The 23,161-nt window shown below is 37.0% G+C and overlaps 1 protein-coding gene and 1 long non-coding RNA gene across 3 annotated transcripts in view; one reads left to right on the forward strand and one right to left on the reverse strand.

Moving 5' to 3' along the window:
* Positions 1–1,066: 1,066 nt before the first annotated feature.
* ClC-a (chloride channel protein 2) lies at positions 1,067–21,995 on the reverse strand. Of its 2 annotated transcripts, none has more exons than XM_089866886.1 (21): positions 21,706–21,995; positions 21,053–21,140; positions 19,046–19,196; positions 16,415–16,546; positions 15,107–15,235; positions 13,985–14,196; positions 13,627–13,916; positions 13,046–13,147; positions 12,893–12,977; positions 12,150–12,299; positions 12,010–12,079; positions 10,641–10,849; positions 9,244–9,359; positions 9,018–9,154; positions 8,236–8,444; positions 7,162–7,267; positions 7,016–7,092; positions 4,797–4,844; positions 4,693–4,728; positions 4,508–4,612; positions 1,067–3,343 (listed from the first exon to the last, which is right to left on the reverse strand). In XM_089866886.1, exons 2-21 carry the CDS (start codon positions 21,113–21,115, stop codon positions 3,056–3,058), a joined length of 2,715 nt encoding a protein of 904 aa, XP_089723012.1. In that variant the 5' UTR covers positions 21,116–21,140; positions 21,706–21,995; the 3' UTR covers positions 1,067–3,055. The 2 variants fall into 2 exon arrangements, with proteins under 2 accessions (XP_089723012.1, XP_089723011.1); XM_089866885.1 differs by having other exon boundaries at positions 21,486–21,994.
* The window catches only part of LOC149702968 (uncharacterized), a 201,414-nt gene continuing 187,079 nt past the window's right edge, over positions 8,827–23,161 (forward strand). The window contains exon 1 of the long non-coding RNA XR_016381908.1: positions 8,827–8,986. This is a non-coding gene — a long non-coding RNA (uncharacterized LOC149702968). The remainder of the gene's footprint in view (positions 8,987–23,161) is intronic.

Genomic DNA, 23,161 nt, shown 5'->3' on the forward strand with positions numbered 1-23,161 from the left:
ATTCGATCGCCTTGTTGCTCAATATAATGAGCGACAAAAATGCAATGGGAAGTACATTTTTATTCTAGCTTCTAACCTAAACAATATACGTGTTTGCATGGCATTTGGGGCTTTAATTTTGGCTTTTAGACAAGCTGTGGTGCTTTAAGCAAAGCGCGTTATATTAGCGCCTCTAACATTCTGACTAATCTTCAACCATGGATTAACTAACGCTAAGGATTGTTCACTAACTGGGTTTCCCGTGTATTGCTATCGCCAACTACATGTTCCGAATTATTCCTTGATTCCCCTCTTCATTCCCCCAATTTATTGGACCAAAACGGATGTAGATATGGCGCCATCTCTCGGCAATATAAATCTTTTTGCCCAATTTAGGCAGTATTTCAATTTTGACGTCATAGGCCACGTGATATTTGGTCCAATTTTCTTATTACTTCCTGTTAGGGATAGTAGCTACTGCTAGGGGGAGTTTGGAACATGCATGCGTTATCTTTTTGGGGGAACGAACTATCCCTAGCGTTAGTTAATCAATACTTCAACATAGAATTTAACTTGCCAAAGGCAGAAACCAATCGGAACTCATTCGCGAGGGCTAAGCTAAAACTAGCAGTGTCAACAAAAGCCACACTTCGCTCATGGATTAACTAACGCTAGTTAATCCATGCTTCGCTTTAAGCAGCAGAATTTGTGTCAAATATAATAAAATAATCCCTTTTAATGATACAATATTTTATAACAATTAGTTCTTAACGCAATTATTACTAAATATAATTTACAATCATTTATTTAAAATGCACTTATTCCTTATTTTTGGGTATTTTGTTTTCTTTCCGATTATAATAAGTTATAGGAATGTATTTCTAGACGCCGAAAGGCTGGCTTAGTAAATTCAGGAATTTACTTGTAAAAGAAGCGGGAATGAATAACGTAAATATATCTAAGGAGTTGGAGTTCTTTATTAGTAAGACCAAAAGTTTATAGATAAATCAAAAAGTACACTTCATTGAAGCTTGCTCGCGCCATGTAATATGAGAAACCCCTTTTATCCTTACTCCTCAGAGTATTGTCGACCCCCTCTGCGTATCACTACTTCACGACCATAGAACATGAACAGGCTCCAAGGGCGTGCCAACTACGAGGGCAGCGGGGGCCTTTGCCCCCGCTCTAATTTCCAACTCTATGGGACTTTAACATTAGGCAGCCATTTTGCCCCCGCTCCAATAGAAAATTTTGACTCATGTTGGCACGCCCCTGACAGGCTCAACATATTAGCCAAGAATAAACCTTTGAATCTTCAATAAAAAAAGCTCTTCTCTGATTGGTTGGTTCGTGTAGTGGTTGAGAGGAGGGTCGTTTGCTTCTCATTTTCCATAGTGTCTATAGCCAAGAAGTTATATCTAGTATCTCAGAGAGAAGGTATAAATTCGCCAGATTTCCAGCTTTATCTCCAATCCAAACGTAGGTCCGGAGTTAATCCACGCCTCTAAATTACAGCCAGCATCTCATTGGTTCTTGAAAACTCACGTCAGCGCGACGACGCGAGTGACGAAAACTACAGTCATATTTTCCGACTGAGGAGAGGCGAAATAGCCCGGCGCCTCCTTTTACGTCCCCCCTTTTATTTTGAAAGGGGGACTGGGACTATGGCGCGCGAATACAAAGGCATCTTATACCTTCTCTCTGAGATACTGATATAACTTCTTGCTATAGCCAAAGGTGGTAACTGCGAACGAAGTATACTTCTTGTTTTTAACTATTAACTTTTGGTAAGACTGAAGTAAATTCAAAAGTAATTCCTGGTTCTTTTAAATAAATTCCTTTCAAAAATAAAATTGGGAAAACATTCCTAACTGAATGAAAGAATTTAATTATAATAAAAACTGGTGACAATTTTAACTTCTCAACTAAGGTTTAAAGCAAATGTTGGCTCCTAACACGCTTCTACCCACCAATTTTACCTTGAAAAAAGCAGGAACCAATCAGAACTCGTCCTCGGAGTTAGGGCGGAGCTAAAACTAACCTTTCCTAAGCTTATAGGGTCAGTCAACTCCACCCCTCGACTATGGGATCATCTAGTGGCATTTTTTTTAACTAAACCACAGGCGTATCTTTCAGCCATAAGTCACGCGCAATGAAATTAAATGCAAGTCGGAAAACTTATGAAGGACAAACCACTTTCTACCATGAATAATTGGACAGCAAGGTTGATTAGGGAAAGTGACATTATTTGATCTTTTGTGACAAAATGATAAAACAACAATGGATTAAAAATTCAGTTCATAAATTTTCCAATTCTATAATTGGCCTTATTCCTGATCAACGCCACCGAGGCGTAGCGGCTACTTTTGGAACTATAATAATACGGTAGCCAATTACAGGTGGCGGTGGAGTCGATGGACTCTGATGGAGATCTGTTATTTTCTATGTTTTGTTGATCTTTCTGATTCATGTGAATAGCCAAGGCTTAACAAGCGATATGGTTTCAAAAGTATTAAAAGTTGATTTTACCTTTCTTATTCTGTTTAATATTATGAAATAAGACTTTCGGACTAAGTTTTCATTCGATCTTGGTGTATTTGGAGATTATTCGGTTAATAATAATTAGTTAAAACATGTTTTTTGAAGTTGAAGAGGTAATAATCAAAACATAGAAAATAACAGATCTCCATCAGAGTCCATTGACTCCATCGCCACCTCTAATTGGCTACCGTATTATTATAGTTCCAAAAGTCGCCGCTACGCCTCGGTGGCGTTGATCAGGAATAAGGCCAATTAACGGAGCATTTTTAATTATTGATTTATTTATTATTTTTTTTTTTGATCTAAAAAGTAAAAACATAAAAGAACAAAACTAGTTACATATAAAATATTAATATTAAGCAATTTGCCTACTTAAAATATAAAAAATCACTGGGCTTAAAATTCTTTCATGGAAAATTGAAAACACCGGGTTTTTTTAACGATAACGTCTCTCAGCTTACTTGGAATGATCTGTTAATTGCTTTTGCAGTATTTTTTTGATTACTAACGTATTTAATATTTACTATTTCTTTGTTCAAACGGGGCTAGATTGATTAGAAAACCTCGTTCTCCTTCCTACGCTAATTCTATCAGAATCTCCGTTATCCTCGGCCTCAGACTGACTTTCAGAAGGAGGTTCCGAGGGTAAAGTCTCATTATTCGTCGTGGTACTTTCGTCGGAATTACCAGGAGTTTTAAAACCTCCCGCGTGAACTTTTTCCAAAGCACTCCGCACTTCTTTTAAAGCTACAACTCCAATTAAACGACCGATGGTTGTTACGTAAGCTTTGTTCAAACCCAGCATGGAAAACAGGGAATGTACCTAAATATTTATTAGAAATTATGAACAATTAAAAATCAATAAAAAGGGGATGAGAGGAAAAGTATGTATAAAAATGGCCAAAAGTTTTATTGGCGTAGCTATACTGGGGCCTGTTCACGGCCACGCCCTTAAAATAGGTCTTGTGTTAGTTAGCGGTTACGCGGTTACCGTCGTCTGCTATTGTGTATGCTAGAACTTCCTCGATTTGTGTTTGTAGTCACTACAGAGTAGCTGGTAATGTTTTAAAAGGTATTTGAAGGTATAATATGGATTTAAGTAAGGTTATCGAAGCAATCGAAGAGCACATAAAACTAGATACGTTTAAAACAAATCTCGGTAATTTAGCTATAGCGCGAGCAGCTTGCATCGTGATGCGCGTGATCGAGTGGGCTATGGTTAAACCAAGGAGCATAAATGTCGGAACTACTCAATGAGATAGAATATATATATATATATATATATATATATATATATATATATATATATATATATATATATATATATATATATATATATATATATATATATATATATATATATATATATATATATATAAACCTAGAGTCACAACGTGGGATCTCGAGATCGATGTTTCGCGATACACTTTTTGTCGAGCATGAATCTTTATCAAATACGGGTGGCGCCACCTATTAATCACTTGAAGAACTTTTTTATTACCGTCTGCTGTCAAAATAGTTTTTTAAACGTGTTAAATAAAATAAGCGAGTTAAATAATAAAAACTCTAGTCCTTTTTAATCTAATAAATCGATGAAATAAAAATCATAACGATGTTTCTGATTGAAAATAAGCGAGTAAAAGTTGTAATTAGTTCCGCTAGAGGCTCACAGGTGGCGCTGTCATGTTTTGATAAACTTGCTTGATAAAAACAATGTGTATCGCGGTAAGCCGATTTGAATTGGAACTCTATCTCATTGGAACTACTTTCAATCGCGAGTTTGCAAGTCCATCAGTCACTAGTAGACTTTGATGTCCGCGTTTTTTAACACAGGCTCTATGGCCATTGTCATACTTTCCCTCTCATCCACATTTGATAATACATAATATTAATAATTTCCATGTAAATGTTTACACTATCGAGCGTTATGTTAAAACATGGAGTTTGTATTGTTAGAGGAGCGTTAAGCAATGCACTTAGCACTTACTTTAATTAAGGAAGTTCTCTCAACAAGTTGGAATGGGGACGGATCAATATGGCATCGGCTGAAATCACAGACTTGACTCATTTGCTCCTGTTCCCAGGCTAATTGCTAAAATGGCGTTGTTTATTAAATAATGTTTCCTATTAATTTTAACTTGTTTTATTGAAACTAATTAGTAATTAACTTACCTCTTCTGGAGACATATCAATAACTCTTTCTTTGGGCTACAAATAATTTTAATAATTAACACTTAAATAGAAAAAAAAAAGATTTTAATTATAAAATGTTTTACCAAAGTAACTTTTTTTGGTGTTGTAGGAGTTGTTGGTACACTTTCGCCCTATTGAAAATAAACGTAACAAGCTTATTAGCATGGATAAAGAATGCGCGTGCGGAAATTTGTTTTCACGCTATAGGGTCGGCAACTCCCTATCTCGAACGACAGCTTATTCTGTATATACTCTGTTACAATATCGGTTGTCAGCAAGCGTAAAGCTATATGAGCATGTAACGTAGCTTTGTACGTGCTGTCAAGAGACAAAAAAACTTCAGGATCTTCAGGATTTAAAATATCCGCGAGTTTTTTAGCTCGAGTGCACGGACCTCTAGGCCTTAGTTTCAAATACGTGTGAAATTACCTACAGCCTACTACACGTATTTGAAACTAAGGCCTAGAGGTCCGTGCACTCGAGCTAAAAAACTCGCGGATATTTTAAATCCTGAAGATCCTGAAGTTTTTTGTCTCTTGACAGCACGTACAAAGCTACATTCCATGGAGGAATATATTTGCGCGTGCTGACAACCGATGTTGTAACAGAGTATACACAGAATAAGCAAGCTGTCGTTCGAGATTGGGAGTTGCCTATCCTGTAGAGTGAAAACAAATTTCCTCACGCGCATTCTTTATCCATGTTATTAGTGTTTAATAAGGATGTAAAAGAGCTAGGACTTTAAATTATTTATTTTATTTCAGAAATAGGCCTAGTGTGCAAAAAACTGCATAAGATCAAGGGACTGTAAGAGGTCATCGGAAGGTGGGTAACAATTAAAACAAAGCGCGGGTCATGTGGTTCCACTACAAGGTGCTTTTCCTCCTGAACTCTGGATTTAGCTTGGAGAAGGTTAGTGGGTGGGATTTATACTCCCGCCCACAAACCTTCACCAAGCCAAAACTGGAGTTCAGGAGTAGTAAATACCACCCAGATTGACATGAATCCAAGATGGCGACCTTGACGTACTTCATCCCAAAACTTAAAACTCACTCAAAATTTAAATTTGGCACTTGCGCTTCCACTTGACAAGTTGACCCCTGATTTCCCGCGTGCTATTTCCCCCCTTTGACTGCGGTATACTATTAATGGGGGGTAACCAATTTAACTGGTCCCGTACCCACCACTTAATAGCACGGTGGAAGGCAGGGCTCAAGGTCAGGTGGATGCGAGAGGGCGACATTTTGAGTGAGTCTTAAACTTTTGTTTGAGTTTGGGATGACGTCATGGTGCCGGTCATCTTGGAATGGATTCACGTCTATCTGGGTCATAGTGGTTTCTACTACTTGAATAATCTATAACGATAATCAATAATAACTACTAAAATCTTAAAATACTAATAAAAGTTAAACGCCACTAGAGCGTTCGAGAAACACTAGAAAACGAGGGGTCGGACGTTTGTCAAAATCCCGTACACTTCGTTTGAAATCTGTTTAAAATCTCTCTCGAAAATCTCGAAATCCCGAAATCTCACGTCAAAATCTAAAAATCTTAAAATCTCACGTCAAAATCTAAAAATTTTAAAATCTCACGTCAAAATCTAAAAATCTTAAAATCTCACGTCAAAATCTAAAAATTTTAAAATCTCACGTCAAAATCTAAAAATCTTAAAATATCACGTCAAAATCTAGAAATCCCAAAATCCCTACCTTAAAATCTGAAAATCCCAAAATCCCTACCTTAAAATCTGAAAATCCCAAAATCCCTACCTTAAAATCTGAAAATCCCGAAATCTTCACCTAAAATCCCGAAATCTAACATTAAAATCTAGAAATCCCGAAATCTTAACGTAAAATCCCGAAATCTCATCCTAAAATATCAAAATCCGAAAATCTCCTCGAAATCCGAAAATCTCCTCGAAATCCGAAAATCTCCTCGAAATCCGAAAATCTCCTCAAAATCCGAAAATCTCCTTCAAAATCTGAAAATCCTGAACAAAATCCCAAAATCTTCGAAATCTGAAAATCGCGTTCAAAATCTGAAAATCTCCTTTAAAATCCCGAAATCTTAAAATCTTGGACTAGATTTCCAGATTTCTAAAATCTGAGTCAGAATCTCAAAATCTTTGTCAAAATCTTGAAATCTCAAAATCCCGTACACTAAAATGCCGAACATCCGACCCCTCGCTTGAAAACTTATACTGAATACTGATAACTGAACTTTACAACATGACCCTACTCCACCCCCACCCCCAATTTGGTGTCCTTTTGAACTGATTTGAATATAAAATGAATGAAATTACTTTTTCAGATGGGTTTACATCTTGAAGGGTTAGGGCCTTTCTAAATATTGTTTCAAAGGCTTGTCTCAGTCTTGAATCTTTAAAAAAAAACAAATATAAATTAAAATAATTAATGATAGTTTATCGTAGTTAGTAACCAATCTTACCATGAGATGTAATAGTATTGTAGGGTGAATTGAGCGGAGAATGTTTCAAAATGCTTTTCTTTGGAGATATCGGAGGAGAAGGCGGGGGAGAACAACGAGGAGATGGCTACAAAATACAAATCAAAAATAAATAACTGATTGTTAAATTCAATGTTCTGTAAAATAACAGTGGTGTACAAAACTGCGAGTCAAAATGAATTTTGCAGTTTCGAGCCGAGTATTGAGTATTTTAATTAGGTCCATTTCCAGTTTTGAGTATTTAGCGAGTCCCAGAAATTTACTTGCCAAGAATTAAATTAATACTTTAATAGAGTAAATTTCCTGAACAGAGCATATATATATATCGAACTAGCTGTTACCCGCGGCGTCGCTCGTGTGTAATAAGAACTTCCATCAAAATGTTATAAAGAATGGGTGGATTTTACTGATGACTAATATTTTTGTAGCACCCTGGGAGCGAAGGCACTCGGCGTTGCCCGTCAGCCCGTCGGGATGCATTTTTTATTATTACTTTTCACGCGGAAATAATTCTATAAAGAAGGGTTTTTAAGTTTTTGGCCGCCATTTAAAAAGATGGCAACAAATCGAACCCGAAAGACCATTCAGCCCGTCTATAGAGCTATTTCAGAGGGGGTAATGGCTACGTCACCAATGCTATTTGCCCATAGAGAAACCCTCATAAAATGGCGGCCCTCTACACTCAAAGGCAGGCCCAATTTTCGTAGCAGACGAAATTTTTCCCCCACTGAAATAGCTCTATAGGTTAAAGGAAACCAGTGTACTAAATATTTGCGAAATCGGTTGAAACGCGCGGACTTTGTTGCATAAAGAAGATTTTTTACATTTCTGGGCGCCATTTTTTAAGATGGCGGCGGATTGGAAAAATATCTCTTAGTACGCGCCTACTGTTTATGAGTAACGTTCCTGCAAAATTTCAGCCTTCTAGGGCAAGCGGTTTGGTTTGGGCGTTGATTATCAGTCAGTATTTCAATATATTGCTAGAAGTACTCGAGTTTAACAAATACTCACACTGATAAATAATTAAGGAAGAACAATCATGATTAGATAACTTACTCTTCCGCTACCAGTGACTGGAACAATTTCAAATCGCGAGGCTCTTCGTTGTTCTTTGGGGCTTTTTCCAACAGGAAGAAAATGCGAAGAGGACTCAATTGGGGGTTGCATGCGAGCGGCTTCTCTCAATCTGCGTTCCCTTCCCAATTGTTTCTCTAACAAAAGAAGCAACTCCATTCTCGGGATTGAACCGAGTAAAATCATTGAATCTATATTTTAAACACTGTAATTAGTATTAAACGTTAAAGGGAGGGTGAAGTGGAAAATCAAGTGATTTTTTATCGATTCTTCTACTAATTATAAGACCACTCTGCATAGTGAAACATTCAGGAAATATCTCCGAATGATTTTAAAATTCAAATTAGGTTCAGATTTTAAGGATAATTTTAAAGAAGGTCCTCCGACCAATCGCGTAACGCCCTGCCTTCCATTTAACAAAATTCTCGTGGCACGCTCCATGTCTAGCTAGCGCCACGATTATCACGTCGTGCGCGAATTTTATCAAATCTCGTGATAAATTTCATTCGACACGGAACGTGCCACGAGAATTTTGTTAACAAAAAGGCAGGGCGTTACGCAATTGGTCGGAGGGGCTTCTTTAAAATTATCCTTAAAACCTGAACCTAATTTGAATTTTAAAATCATTCGGAGGTATTTATTTCCTGAATGTTTCACTATGCAGACTGGTCTTATAATTAGTAGAAGAATCGATAAAAAATCACTTGATTTTCTACTTCACCCTCCCTTTAAGGTTAAAAGTAACAAAATGAAAAAACTCTCACCAGGAGAATCAACAAGAGGAAATGACTGTAATCGTTTATTATTTTTAAGTGTTTCTTTCACATCGCGATAAGTGCAACCTTGAAAGATATAAACTACGTTTCGGACCATAATATCTTCCACTAAAATATTATGAGCTCTGAAATAAGAAATAACTATTTGTAAATAATTTAATTTACGATCTTTGTCGAAATTTTTAAGGATTGAAGATGAAAATTGAATTCTTACTCGGATGATGTAGAAACAATGGGTGGTAAATATGGAAGTTTCTTTATTTGTATGATAGAGTCATAGACGGATGGTTGCAATGACTGAGCAATAGCATTGGCAATAAGCACGGCAATCTTAGTAACAAAATGGGATAGTTAAAAATAAATCTTTGAAGGGTTTTGATTAGAGGTGCGAGACTCCGAGCACTAATTTTAAGGTAGCGAGTAATCGAAAACTGGACTCTCCGAGACCTCGAGTCCAATTTCCCTGTACTCGTGACTCCAGTGAGCCCTCAAAAAATGCAAAATTTAATTGTTAACAGAGTCCAACGCGAGTCCAAAATTTTTTACCGAGTCTAATTAGGCTTAATTAAAAATAGTCACTTAATTACTAGCAATTAGAAATTAATTAATAATATTTGAGTTTATGACAAATAAAACAAGATGGCACCGGCCAGATTACACTTTTGCGTGGCCTCTAGTGACTAGAATTAGTATTACTATATTCATTATAAGATGACCCCGGCAAATTTATAACTTTCGGTTTTTTCCATTGTTTATAAAATAGCATTCCTTTTATGAATAAAACCAATTTAGTAAGAATTTGGTTTACAGTTTAATTAAATAAGTGAATCGCGGCCGTTCCCAGGCGACGATTATCTCTTCACGAGATACGCTTTACCAAATAACTGTTGCTATTATACCTCCGTGGCTCAGCTTGCTTAGTCAATAATCTGAGGAGAAAAGTGGGGATCCAAAGCGCGCGGGATCGGTTCCTTGTCAGGCTGTAAAATATTTTCTTAAATAAAAATTTATACTGATGTTGCCTAAAATTGTTTTTTGCAAATATCCGACCGTGTACGCGAAAAAAGGGGGAAATGGGGATAGAAAAGGCCCCCAGCCTGCCAGCAAGGGTCGGAACAATACTTTTGCTAGCTCTAAAGAGCGCAAAAGTAAAAAGGGAAAATATCACAAAATAACAAAAATATACACACTCCTTTTTCTTAGCCTTTGCTAGAATTGTGTAAGAGCACCTGTACTGACAAGTGACAACACAGTCCCGGACTGTGGAAAATAATGCGTCATCGGTTATCGCGCGTGTCAAATAAAGCTATATCAGTCATTGCCCGCGTTGTGTAGTGACACCTACTCGATCATGCGTTTAGCAGCGCACGATTCAGTGGCTCTACTACTGAAAGACGCCGTGAAGCTTGCTTTAGTTGACCTCTCGCGAAGAAAAAATGGACTTGCCCAACAAAAATAGACTAGTTCAAAGGGAAGTAAAAAAGAAGACTCGCATAGGGGAAAACATGGCCTTGTTGAGGACTCGCGTGTACCGGCAAATTTTTAGGAAAATAGGTTGCGAGTCCGAGTACTACTCAGTCTCGCGCAGGTTTAATATTAACTACCGCTTACGATAACAGGCAAAATATGAGCCATCTGTCCAGTAAGTTCAAAAACAATGACAGAAGTTGATATGGTATGAGTAACGCTGCCTGAAAGTGCGGCAGCTCCTACAACGGCGTAACCTCCGGGAATAATATTATGAATTTCTTTTCCCATTCTAATTCCATCGGGAAACCAAGCGGCCATACACTCTCCAACCAATCTCCCAAATGCAGCTCCTAAAAAACCGCCGCAATTAGTTTAATCATGATCATATACCTATCAACTTATCGTCACGAGTCAGGGTTCATACAACTTTTGGAAAACAAATTTCCCTGAGATTTCCAGGTTTTTCCTGTATATGGAGTATCCTATGGGGAAGATTTTAATGTAGGAGGGGGAGGGGGGGCCAAATATGACTATTACATAATCAAAATTAGGGATGAACCGGTACCGATACCATATCAGTATCGGCACCGATACTCGGGGTTTCCCGATAGTATCGGATCGTTTGGTTCGATACCGATACTAAACCGATACTCGTTTAAAATGCGTTATATGGCGCTACATGACATATTTAGGTCTTTTAGTAACGTAATGATGGTGATAATATCTCATTTCTATGAATTTCAATCGTGACGAGTTCTCATTTATATAAAAAGTACCTGAATTCAGTTTATCTAACAACTAATAAGCGAAAATCTTGCTTAGTACGCGCCTACTACTCTAGGGATGAACCGATACTATATCGATACCGGTTCAAGTATCGGGTTTTGGATCATAGTGAGTAAATATCGGTATCGGTTCATGTTAGTACCGGTATCGATCGGTATCGGGTTAAGCCTGGTATCGGCCATCTCTAATCAAAATACATCAACTTATCTCTAATATAACCAGAGTTTTGAGCCTCCAAGTTTAGTGTAATGTTAATCCTATGGAGGGTATGTTTAAAATTACTCGGTCCCTGTTTGTCGTAGCCCTAAGTTTTTTGTATGGTTGGATGGGGGGCAAATAGGACTATAACATAATCAAAGGACATCCCCGTATCTCTAATATAACCAGAGTTCTGAGCCTCCAAGTTTAGTGTAATGTTAATCCTATGGAGGGGATGTTTTTGAACATTTTGCTTAATTACTCGGCCCCTGATTGACGCACATTTCCCTGAATTTTACTAAAAAATCTAAATTTCCCTGAGGTTTATGTCAACTATTTATATCCCAGTACTAAAGTACTCCGCCCCTGTTTGACACAAATTTCCCTGATTTCCCTGAATTTTACTAAAAATAATAAATTTCCTTGAGTTTTCCCTGAGGTTTTTGTCAACTATTTATTTCCCTGATTATTCCAGGTTTTCCCTGTTTTCCACTCCAGGTTTGTATGAACCCTGCGAGTAACCTACCCATTTTAAAAACGGGAATAAAAAGTCCAGCGGGTACCGGAATAGTTGCGGCAAGAGCCGTAGTAACAAACTATAGATTTAAAAAGTCTTCTCATTAATTTTCTTACTAATTAAAATTAATTTTAGTAATTAAAAATTACATTAAGCACAATGAAGAGTACTAAGTTGACATAAATGTTAGTATATTCCGTCGACCAATGACTTATTACGATTGCCTCGTCAACTTCTGGTTGAGTACCGCTCCAAGTTATATTGCTGAAGAGTTCATTAACAGATTCGTGAGTTGTTAACTGCAATTAATTTGATGATAAAATTATACTAATTAGATAAAAAAAACTCTTAAACTAAATATTAAAGGGAGGGTGAAGTAGAAAATCAAGTGATTTTTGATCGATTCTTCAACTAATTATAAGACCAGTCTGCATAGTGAAACATTCAGGAAATACAGTCTCCGAATGATTTTGAAATTCAAATTGGGTTCAGATTTTAAGGATAATTTTAAAGAAGGTCCTCCGGCCAATCGCGTAACGCCCTGCCTTTTTGTTAACAAAATTCTCGTGGCACGCTCCATGTTAAATGAAATTTATCACGAGATTTGATAAAATTTGCGCGCGACGTGATAATCGTGGCGCGAGACATGGAACGTGCCACGAGAATTTTGTTAATAAAAAGGCAGGGCGTTACGCGATTGGTCGGAGGGCCTTCTTTAAAATTATCCTTAAAATCTGAACCTAATTTGAATTTCAAAATCATTCGGAGACTGTATTTCCTGAATGTTTGACTATGCAGACTGGTCTTATAATTAGTAGTAGAAGAATCGTTAAAAAATCACTTGATTTTCTACTTCACCCTCCCTTTAAAAGAATGAATTGAAAATAGTGACCTCAGCTGCGGTAAATTGGCCCAAGCCAAGAGGAAAAGACAAACTCGAAATTATAATAGTAATTATGGCTGGATATAAAAATCGACTGCAAAGATTAAAAATGAATTAACGTTAATTAATTAGCGTAATTCTTTAAGTTTAATTATTAATTACTTTTGTTGTAAAAATGCCGTCATTTTCTTATGCCTTCTGTTAAAGAAGACAATTTGACGATGAAACCATACGAAAAAAGCACCACCAAACCCGCATACAATGCTAAAATAAAATTTACAAGTTAGTTTAACCAGAAGGGGATAATAGAAGAAGGATGACACTCTGTATCCTCTTAATGCTTTAGTTATGTAACGTCACTCTTCCCAGGCTCCCCCTTTTAGTTTGCTTTCCCGCTCATCAAACTACAAATAGGCATCGCACCGTAAGGTGAATTCTATAGTTGTTTGGCACTAAATCCCCAGCAATCATCCCACAAACCTTGATTGTCTTGACGTGGGACAAAAATGCACAAGCGCATGCGCCTTGCCAAATATTTAAACGCTAATAGAGTAATGATGAGGGAACTATTTATCGCGTATGTGATTCGTTTTAGTAACCTTGCTCTAAATGTTTCGATGTTGGGAAGAGTGACGTTACACTCACCCAGCTTTGTGGTACACTTCTCTCGAAGAGAAGTATTATATACTTCTGGTTTAACTAAGATTGAAAGTTTTTAAACATTTACACGCAATTTTTTTTACCCTATCATGGCAAATGCCAGCAATTCTTGCGGGTCAAAGGGGAAATCAACCCTAAAATTAGTCTTAAAAATTGCCGTGATTGTTTCCTCATCTTGAAACCAAACCGCTAATAGTCTCCAAACCATTGCACCGCAACAAGCAGCGAAAAAACCCCTCCAGTAATTACGGACGGCGAAAAAAACGGATGTTACTTCAATACTGAATAGGACGCCACCTATAGGTGCCGCAAAACTGCAAGCCACGCCCACTGCGCAAGCGGCGGCTAACATTTCGCCAGTTCTTGACTCATTCTTTGGAAGAAATACTCGTTTAAGTTTACTGGAATTTTAAAGCAGCCAAACTTTAAATTAAAAATTACTTCGTATATTCCTTTGAAGGAAGTTACGAGTTTACTAAGTTGGGTGGCGACAATACTGGCAACGTGTACGAAGGGACCTTCTTTGCCCAGCGGCATTCCGCTACCCAAGGAACAAGTTAAACCAACCATTTTGGCAATTAAAGTACGAATAGTAAGATATTCTTTAAGAACCACTCCTCTTAAAATAGTTTTCATTTCGGGAATTCCCGAACCTGCGAAAATATTACCTAAGAAAACCAAGTCTGCAAGAACAAAACCATAAGTTTATAAGATATGTTCCATAAGTTTGTCACTGGTTACAAACTGGAGCTTGTCATGAAGTGACGTAGGTCATAGATTCGAGGTAAAGCGACGCCTGGTGAGGCGCTGTCAAAGGCTTAGAATAGACTAGGACTGTGCAGGTACTCGACAATGACGGATACTCGAGGTCGAGTCCGGGTAGCCGAAAATGACGGATACTCGAGGTCGAGTCCGGGTAGCCGAAAATGACGGGTACTCGAGTTCGAGTCCGGGTAGCCGAAAATGCATGACGGATACTAGAGTTCGAGTCCGGGTAGTCGAAAATGACTGGTGCTCGAGTTCGAGTCCGGGTAGTCAAAAATGCATGACGGATACTCGAGTTCGAGTCCGAGTCCGGGTAGTCGAAAATGACGGATACTCGAGTTCGAGTCCGAGTCCGGGTAGTCGAAAATGACGGATACTCGAGTTCGAGTCCGGGTAGTTGAAAATGACGGATACTCGAGTTCGAGTCCGGGTAGTTGAAAATGACGGATACTCGAGTTCGAGTCCGGGTAGTCGAAAATGCATGACGGATACTCGAGTTCGAGTCCGGGTAGTCGAAAATGACGGATACTCGAGTTAGAGTCTGGGTAGTTGAAAATGACGGATACTGGAGTTCGAGTCCTACAAAATTGGACTCGAGGACTTTCTACAGGACTTGGATTCGGACCCCTAGTACAGACTAAATAGGAAGATGAACTGCAAAACCTAGTGTAGTCAATTCTCGCTTGTCGTTCTCGAACCAGCTCGAGCTCTAAGTCTCTAGCATTACGAACTTGTATAGGTAGTGTCATATTTATGGAACATATCTTATAAACTTATGACAAAACTAAATAAATTTACCTATGGCTTGAGGTGAAACTATATGCACAAATCCCGCAGAAAATAAGATTAACGCTAATGGAAAAGATATCCATCCGATATACTGAAGTACAGGATGGTTTATTAAGTCTCGATAAAGCCAAATTCGAGCTATAATTAAACCCATTATAATTAAAAATCAATTTAAAAATAGTCAATACACTTTAATCAAGCTAATCTAAAACGATTTTCACGAATCTTACCTGTAATCTAATTACCATCAAATAGGTAAGCGTTAAACATAATTTAACAAATTTAGCACCTTAAAGGTGGAATTCATAAACGCCGGACGCAACGCAATTTAGTACAGGCGAAGGCAGGGCGTCGTGCGCAAAAAGCAGACGTTTTCGCACGACACCCTTCCTTCGCCTGTACTAAATTGCGTTGCGTCCAGGGGTCATACAACTTTTGGAAAACAAATTTCCCTGAGATTTCCAGGTTTTTCCCCATATACTTCCCTGAATTTTCCAGGTTTTTCCCGTATATGGAGCAAATGGTAACGAAGGAGGGGGCAATGACTATTACATAATCAAAGGACATCCCCGTATCTCTAATAGAACCAGAGTTACGAGCCTCCAAAGTATAGTGTAATGTTAATCCTATGGAGGGTATGTTTACGAACATTTTGCTTAATTTACTCGGCCCCTGTTTGACGCAAATTTCTCTGATTTCCTTGAATTTTACTAAAAATTCGAAATTTCCTTGAATTTTACTAAAAATTCGAAATTTCCTTGAATTTTACTAAAAATTCGAAATTTCCTTGAATTTTACTAAAAATTCGAAATTTCCTTGAATTTTACTAAAAATTCGAAATTTCCCTGAATTTTACTAAAAATTCGAAATTTCCCTGAATTTTACTAAAAATTCGAAATTTCCCTGAATTTTACTAAAAATTCGAAATTTCCCTAAATTTTACTAAAAATTCGAAATTTCCCTGAATTTTACTAAAAATTCGAAATTTCCCTGAATTTTACTAAAAATTTCTAAATTTCCCTGAATTTTACTAAAAATTTCTAAATTTCCCTGAATTTTACTAAAAATTCGAAATTTCCCTGAATTTTACTAAAAATTCGAAATTTCCCTGAATTTTACTAAAAATTCGAAATTTCCCTGAATTTTACTAAAAATTCGAAATTTCCCTGAATTTTCCCCAGAGGTTTTTGTCAACTATTTATTTCCCTGATTTTTCCAGGTATTCCCGGTTTTCCAGGTTTGTATGAACCCTGGCGTCCGACGTTTATGAATTCCACCATAAATCTACCAAAAAAAAACAATTTCATATTCACGTACCTTTCTGGCACATTGAAATCCCGTAATCCATTGAAAAACTTAATAAGGACGATATAATTCCTAAAAGGGCTAAAAAGACCCAATCTTCTCCTAATCTCGCAAACGTATGTTGCCATATATTTGACAAATAACCTAAAAAATATGACAAAAATAAATACGAAACCAAGTAGCGATAATAAAGATACATCTTTTTAGTATCTTTATAAAAATAAAATTCAGGCAAACGTCGCCAAAAAAAAAGTTGTTCTATTTTTAAAATTTCCATCCACGTACGACACCCTGTGTGTCTCAAATCCCCGGAATATTTTTATAAGATTAAAAAGCAGGTAACTAACTAGGATTTTAACCTTAGAATCATATCTCTCACCCACCGCGTTTAGGTTTTGACACTTCTTCAACTTCATCATCCATTAAAACTTAATTTAATATAATTTTAAATCAAGCAAACGATAAACAAGATTAAAAGGTACGTCTGGGTAAAAAATTAAGCTATTCTGTGTTTTTCTATTCTTTGGGTTAGCCCATATCACCCGATTGTAGAAACTAAGTTTAGAATGTGTAAAGGTGTAAGGAAAGGGCCGGGGTTTGTACCAACCAACGAAACCACTCTGGGAAAGAATCCTTTTAATTTTTTGGCAACAGTTTGCAATTGAGAAGGGGAAAAAACTATATTTATATCATCAGAGATTTCGCTACGGACGCTTTGCACTAATACTAATCAGACGCAGAAAAGATGTTGATTGTCTGCGAGTAGTTCTAATTTTTTAAAGCGGATGTTTAAACTAAAGGGTTCAAATTTAATATCAGGTATGATTGTTAAATACAATTTAATGCTCAGTAAGATTTCTAGGTTTGTGCAGTTCGATGTGGCCATAATTCCTTTGGTCCGGTACGAAAAACCGCGCAAAAGCACGCAGTGAGCCTCAAAAATTGAGAAAGAAGATTGCAAGCCAATAGAGATTTTACCGCGACCCTAACCTTAACGGCCTGTCGGTAAGGCATAAATTGCACGAAACCTTTTGGAGACCCACTCTGCCCAAAATAAAATAGCTCCTTCGAAAGTATCGTCTATAACACATGTTCAAAAGACTACAGTTGAAGAACTGTCGTATGTTTTTATCTTCTATTTGCCTTTTTATCTTCTAAAAACCAGACAAATGGATGGTGAGGAAATTTTCAATAGGGCTCTTATTGCGGTGCATGTGGCTCTTTACATAAGTAGTATTGTTATTCTTATACACTTTACATTATTTTCTATAACATAATATCATTCTTTTTATTTTTGAAAGTAGTTAGTGTTTTCTTTGAACAAACCAATCACTAAAGACAAAAATATGAGCGCCATGAGGATTCATATATTTCTTACACTTGGAATCTTAGGAGGCCATGCATTCCATCTGATTAAACGAAAGGGGAAGGGCTTAAAACTCTTCACATGCATAGGAAACCTTGACTCTAGGTCTACACCTTCAGAACACCCAAAGAAACCTTGTTTACATTCGGATTCGGCGCGTACAGGTCGCTAGCCACGTCAATGTCACGCGGTTTCAAATTTCAGGCTGCTTTATGAATGACGTCAAGGGTGACGGGTTTTACAACTCCTCCCCTTTAGTTCAAGCAGAAAGGTTCATACAATGCCCGCCTGGCATAGATTCCAAGTATAAGAAATTTATATATTCCTGGTGCCATAATTTATATAAAGCGCAAAAATTTAGTTAATATTTCTAATATTTTGAAAATAAGTGCTCAAAAAAATAAAATAAACTCCAATTATAAAAAATTACGCAACACAAATTCCCATCTCGAAGAAAGTAGGCGTTTTCCAAAAAATTTATGCGAATTATGTCAAAACCAGGGCGGGTCATTTCAAATTTAAAGGAAAAGGTTAGCTAACATAACATTATACCTTAAAAGAACGGCTTTTTTCTAAATATTAAAGGAAAAATTAAAACAATAAATAAATGATCTCTCATTACAAAATAATTAGCATTTAGTCTTAAAAACGAGGACTACTGCGCCATCCGCCATTGGTTTAGAGGCGTCTGCTAAACCGAACCTCTTACCCCTTACCTCTCTCAGTCTCTGAGAATAGAGTAGTGTCGGTAGAGAGGGGAGTAGACTGTGTATCCCTCCCTCTAGGCGCGCTTTTGTAAGAGTGGATACTGTACGCGCCTGTTGGGGGGGATGACACTGAGCTAAGAGATAGAAGGGTATGACGTTTGCATACGTAGAACTGACATTACTCTATTCAACCAATACCATAGGGATAACAGGTTCGATTTAGCAGACGCCACTAAACCAATGGCGGGCAGTAGTCCTAGTTTTAAAGACTAATTAAATGTTATTAGTAATTATTTTGTAATAAGATATCATTTATTTATTTTTTTTTATAGGCCTATTTATTTTTCCTTTTATATTTAGAAAAAGGTCGTTCGTTCTTTTAAGGTAAAATGTTATGCTATCTGCCACTTTCCCTTTAAAAAAACGTAAAGTTACATAACACAAATACGCGAAGAAAGTATTAATTAATTATATGCCTCCCAATTAACCATAAATAAATTATGTTAAAAAACCCGAAAAAAAATTAACTAACGAATAAGATATGCTTGAATAAATTTATTATGATCTCACCACGACATTTTCGTTCAAATTCACTCTTGTACTGTTTAAGTTCCCTTTGGCTTAATTTTTCCTCCTTCTTGCGTAGTCTTTCTAAAGCTTTTAGTCTAATAGCTTCTGATTTTGCAAATTTTCCCAAATCCTCTTTATAATGACCATACATCTACATGATGATTATATAAACAGAATAAAAAAACAACAAATTAAAATTGAAACGTAGCAAAAATTGCAGCGGTGGAATGCACGCTTCAGTAAAAGTTTAACAAAGCTAGCGTATAGTTTTTCAAGGCTATATAAAACCAAGAAGCGATACCTAGTTTATTAGGGAGAAGGTATAAATTCGCCTCCACATTACTATCTTTATCTCCAGTCCGAACGTAGCCTGTCCGGAGTTAATCCCCGCCTCTCAAATTACAACCATCATCTCATTGGGTCTTGAAAACTCACGTCAGAGCGACGCCAATGACGAAAATTACAGTCATATTTTCCGACTGTGGAGAGGCTGCGAAATAGCCCGGCCTCCTTTTACCTCCCCCCTTGTATTTTGAAAGGGGGACTGGGACTATGGCGCGCGAATACTTAGGCATCTTGTACCTTCTCCCTAATAAACTAGATATCGCTTCTTGATAAAACTAACACCCTATACCAGAACAAAATCATGACTAAACATATTAATACTTCAAGTAATATACCTGAATTCTGGCTGCAACATCATTTAGAATAGCGGCGGAAATGTTAAATGATTAATTCTAATTTCAAAATATGTTTGTGTAATGATTTAATTAGATTTTTTAGGAAAAGTCAATTCATTAATTTAGTTTTTCGGAATATTTGATCAGTTGCAAATTAGAGGCCACTCAGATATTTCAATCACAAAATGGGTTCGAATTAAAAAACCCACTGGTTTTATGGGGTTTTACCCACCATAAAAAAACCACAAAACCCACGGTTTTATTGGGTTTTGGCGACCATAAAAAACCACAAAACCCACGGTTTAAATGGGTTTTGGCGACCATAAAAAAACCACAAAACCCACGGTTTTATTGGGTTTTGGCGACCATAAAAAACCACAAAACCCACGGTTTAAATGGGTTTTGGCGACCATAAAAAAACCACAAAACCCACGGTTTTATTGGGTTTTGGCGACCATAAAAAACCACAAAACCGACGGTTTAAATGGGTTTTGGCGACCATAAAAAAACCACAAAACCCACGGTTTTATTGGGTTTTACGCACCATAAAAAACCCAGGGTTTTATTGGTTTTTAGCCACCATAAAAAACCACAAAAAACTCCACTGTTTCTATTTCATGGTTTTTATTGGGCTTTTTCATTAAACAACTGCAAAAGATATAAAAGCCCAAAAAAACCCACAGGGCTGGGCTTTGTTTTTTTTTTTAATAAAACCCTGTTTTTTCGAACCCTGAATTCACGAATGATCCGATTATTGTGCATGTTTGGTAAATGATATTGCAGGTTCCGTGATGTTCTTATTTATTTAACGAATAGTAATTATGACTTTCTAAAGGACATGTGCAAGGGAAAAATGAATTTCCTCCTGAACATTATAAAATCTAACCTAATTTTTTCCTGTTATCAATCAAGAATTTTTGGTATCTTCCAAACCATTAAAAGATTTAGTAAATACACGCTTAAAGTTTAACAAAGGAGGAACGACTATCCATTAAATCATTACGAGGTTTCAAAAGAAATTTTAGCTTGCAGATCTACTTAAGCTTCGTTAGATGCAATATCATAGCGTAAAGGTTTCATAGGTCTACTTTTCAACTTCTAAATTTAGATTAAACTATCACAAGGCTTGTATTTAGAAACTAAATTAAACTATCCTCACTCGCAAGGCTTCGCTTTCGAAAGAGATTAGATTAATACAATTTCTAAAACTCTTGAAGTTGAAATCGATACTTAATAAACTATTTTTCGCGAGCCTATTTGAGAGATTTTTATAAAGAAAATTGAGAGTTTCGCGGGCCTATTTGAGAGATTTGAGAGTAAATCTTACAAGAGTATGTTCATATCCCAGGGCCGCCCCTGCGCCCACTGTGGCTCTCGTAGCTTGCGCCATTGGTGTGCCTCTAATCGTCCTGGTTCTGTAAAACAAATTAAACAAATTAATACACAAAAATATACACAGAAAATAACGCGTTTTATTACAAATTATAGTTTCGAAAATGTTGAATATAAGCGCGATTAGCGTAATCTTCACCCATTTTTAAATTTTAAATGTTTCTTAACAAAACTTATGTTATTACACTGCTACTCAGTCAAATATAAGAGTTTAAGAAGTTAAGTCTTCGTAGGAATCCTAACTTTTAAAGAAAACAATGGGCTCTGTATGGTTATGGTATGCCTCTCAATGTTAAAGTTAACGTTTTGACGCAACTTAAACACTTAATAGTTTAAATTATCAATTGAGAAATAAACCAATGGCTCACCTTCTTCAATAAAGATTTGTCCCAGCCAGTCAAAGAGCTCGGTTAATAATAATACAACGATTTACTACTCCAATTTTCTCATCAATGATATTTCAAATCGCGAAATGAGACAAAACAGCGCAGTGTGGATTTTTCCGATTTTTCTCGTACAAGAAGAAGGAAGCCAGGGTTGATTTCTTAAGTTCCAATAGAATCGCCTAAGGCCGAGGCCCGTACATACCAATTTTAAAAGTTCTATATTCCCGATTTAATGTAATGTAGTAATTACGGAAATTTGTAAGTACGTATCATAATCCCGGAAAATTCCAAAGAATGAGGGGTTTATTTTAATAGAAAAACAACGTACATTAGGCCTAAAATTAAGATAGAAGAGTTCCGCGAATTGTGGACGGTCTTAACTTAAGATACGACGCGTTTCCGTCCCGACAACAATTATACTGAAACTTCTGAAAGTATGACTGTTGCGTAAGAGTTTCGTCGTAAACAATCCCCCTTTCGACCTCCCCTCCTACTTTAACCACAGAAGACAAGTTCACTTCAACCTCATACTAAACGCAAGCCTAATGACCCTTAAATGCCTGTAAGTGGTACCGTTTTTAGGTTAGGATGATTTGTACATACAAAACGCATACTGGGTCTAGTAGGTGCTGCCACCTATTGCTTTTTTAACACACTAAAATGTACCGCCATATTCAAAACGTAGGTCCGTGGATCTTCATAGATCAAACTCCAACGGATAGATTTGAAAAGTAAAATAATTTACATTGGCCATACGTATTAATTTTAGTTTCTCGCATGATTTACCGTTTGAGCATGAGCGCTGGATGGCTTGAGCATGGAGTCAGTAACTTAAAATACTGACTCCATGGCGCTTGATGCAGTGAATCCCCCTCTTGCCTCTAACCATGGATGAAGGATGCGCGTGAAAAATATTCGACGCTCTACAGGATGTGCAACTCCCTATACTAAAAAGTAGACAAGTCGACACTAGCGCCGCCTGGGTACCAGCGCTGGAAACCCTCGCGGGAAAAATAAAAATTACAGGACATAAGAAAAAAAAAAACTGTTTTGCTTCTAGCAGACGACGCTAAGGAAAAAAACGATGGTAGCGCGTGTTTTTTTCTCGTGTCCAGTATTTTTTATTTTTCCCGCGAAGGTTTCCAGCGCTGGTAGCCAGGCGGCGCTAGTATCGACTTGTCTACTTTTTAGTATAGGGAGTTGCACATCCTGTTGAGCGTCGAATGTTTTTCACGCGCATCCTTCATCCATGCTCTAACCATGCCATAAAGGCGAGGGGGTAGACACTTTGGATATCTGTGTACACCTGAGTTCAAAAGAGTTCAGCTTTGACAGTGCATTGAGTTCAAAGCCTTCGGAACTCAGAGTTCAGCTCTGACAGTACATTGAGTTCAAGACATATTGTACACCTGAGTTCTTAAGTGTCTACCCCCTCGCATAAAGGTGCCTCTTTGCGAGAACTGAAATAACCACATAATTTCTCATTATGTATTTTACTAATTTTCGAAAATAATCAAGCTTAGGTTATAATTATTGGAAGGTTAAAACTAATTATTAAAATTATTTAAGAAAAGATTGTTTTAAGAAGTCTACCCCGGAATAAAATAATTATTATAAACTTCTGTAAAGGGTCTATGCTCTATGTTGCACACATAATA

This window comes from Phalangium opilio, unplaced genomic scaffold (genome assembly GCF_054372755.1).
Source record: "Phalangium opilio isolate 3A_F unplaced genomic scaffold, DU_Popi_V2 ptg000017l_1, whole genome shotgun sequence".
NCBI classification, from domain to species: domain Eukaryota; kingdom Metazoa; phylum Arthropoda; class Arachnida; order Opiliones; family Phalangiidae; genus Phalangium; species Phalangium opilio.

Excerpts from the sequence above, each read along its gene's own strand:
- ClC-a (XM_089866886.1), bottom strand. The coding sequence starts at position 21,115 with ATGGCGCAAGCTACGAGAGCCACAGTGGGCGCAGGGGCGGCCCTGGGA. Across the intron at positions 14,197-15,106 it reads AGTTTCACCTCAAGCCATAG|GTTCGGGAATTCCCGAAATG; the intron begins GTAAATTTATTT and ends ATATTTTCGCAG. Across the intron at positions 12,080-12,149 it reads TACTCTTCATTGTGCTTAAT|TTTGTTACTACGGCTCTTGC; the intron begins GTAATTTTTAAT and ends TTAAATCTATAG.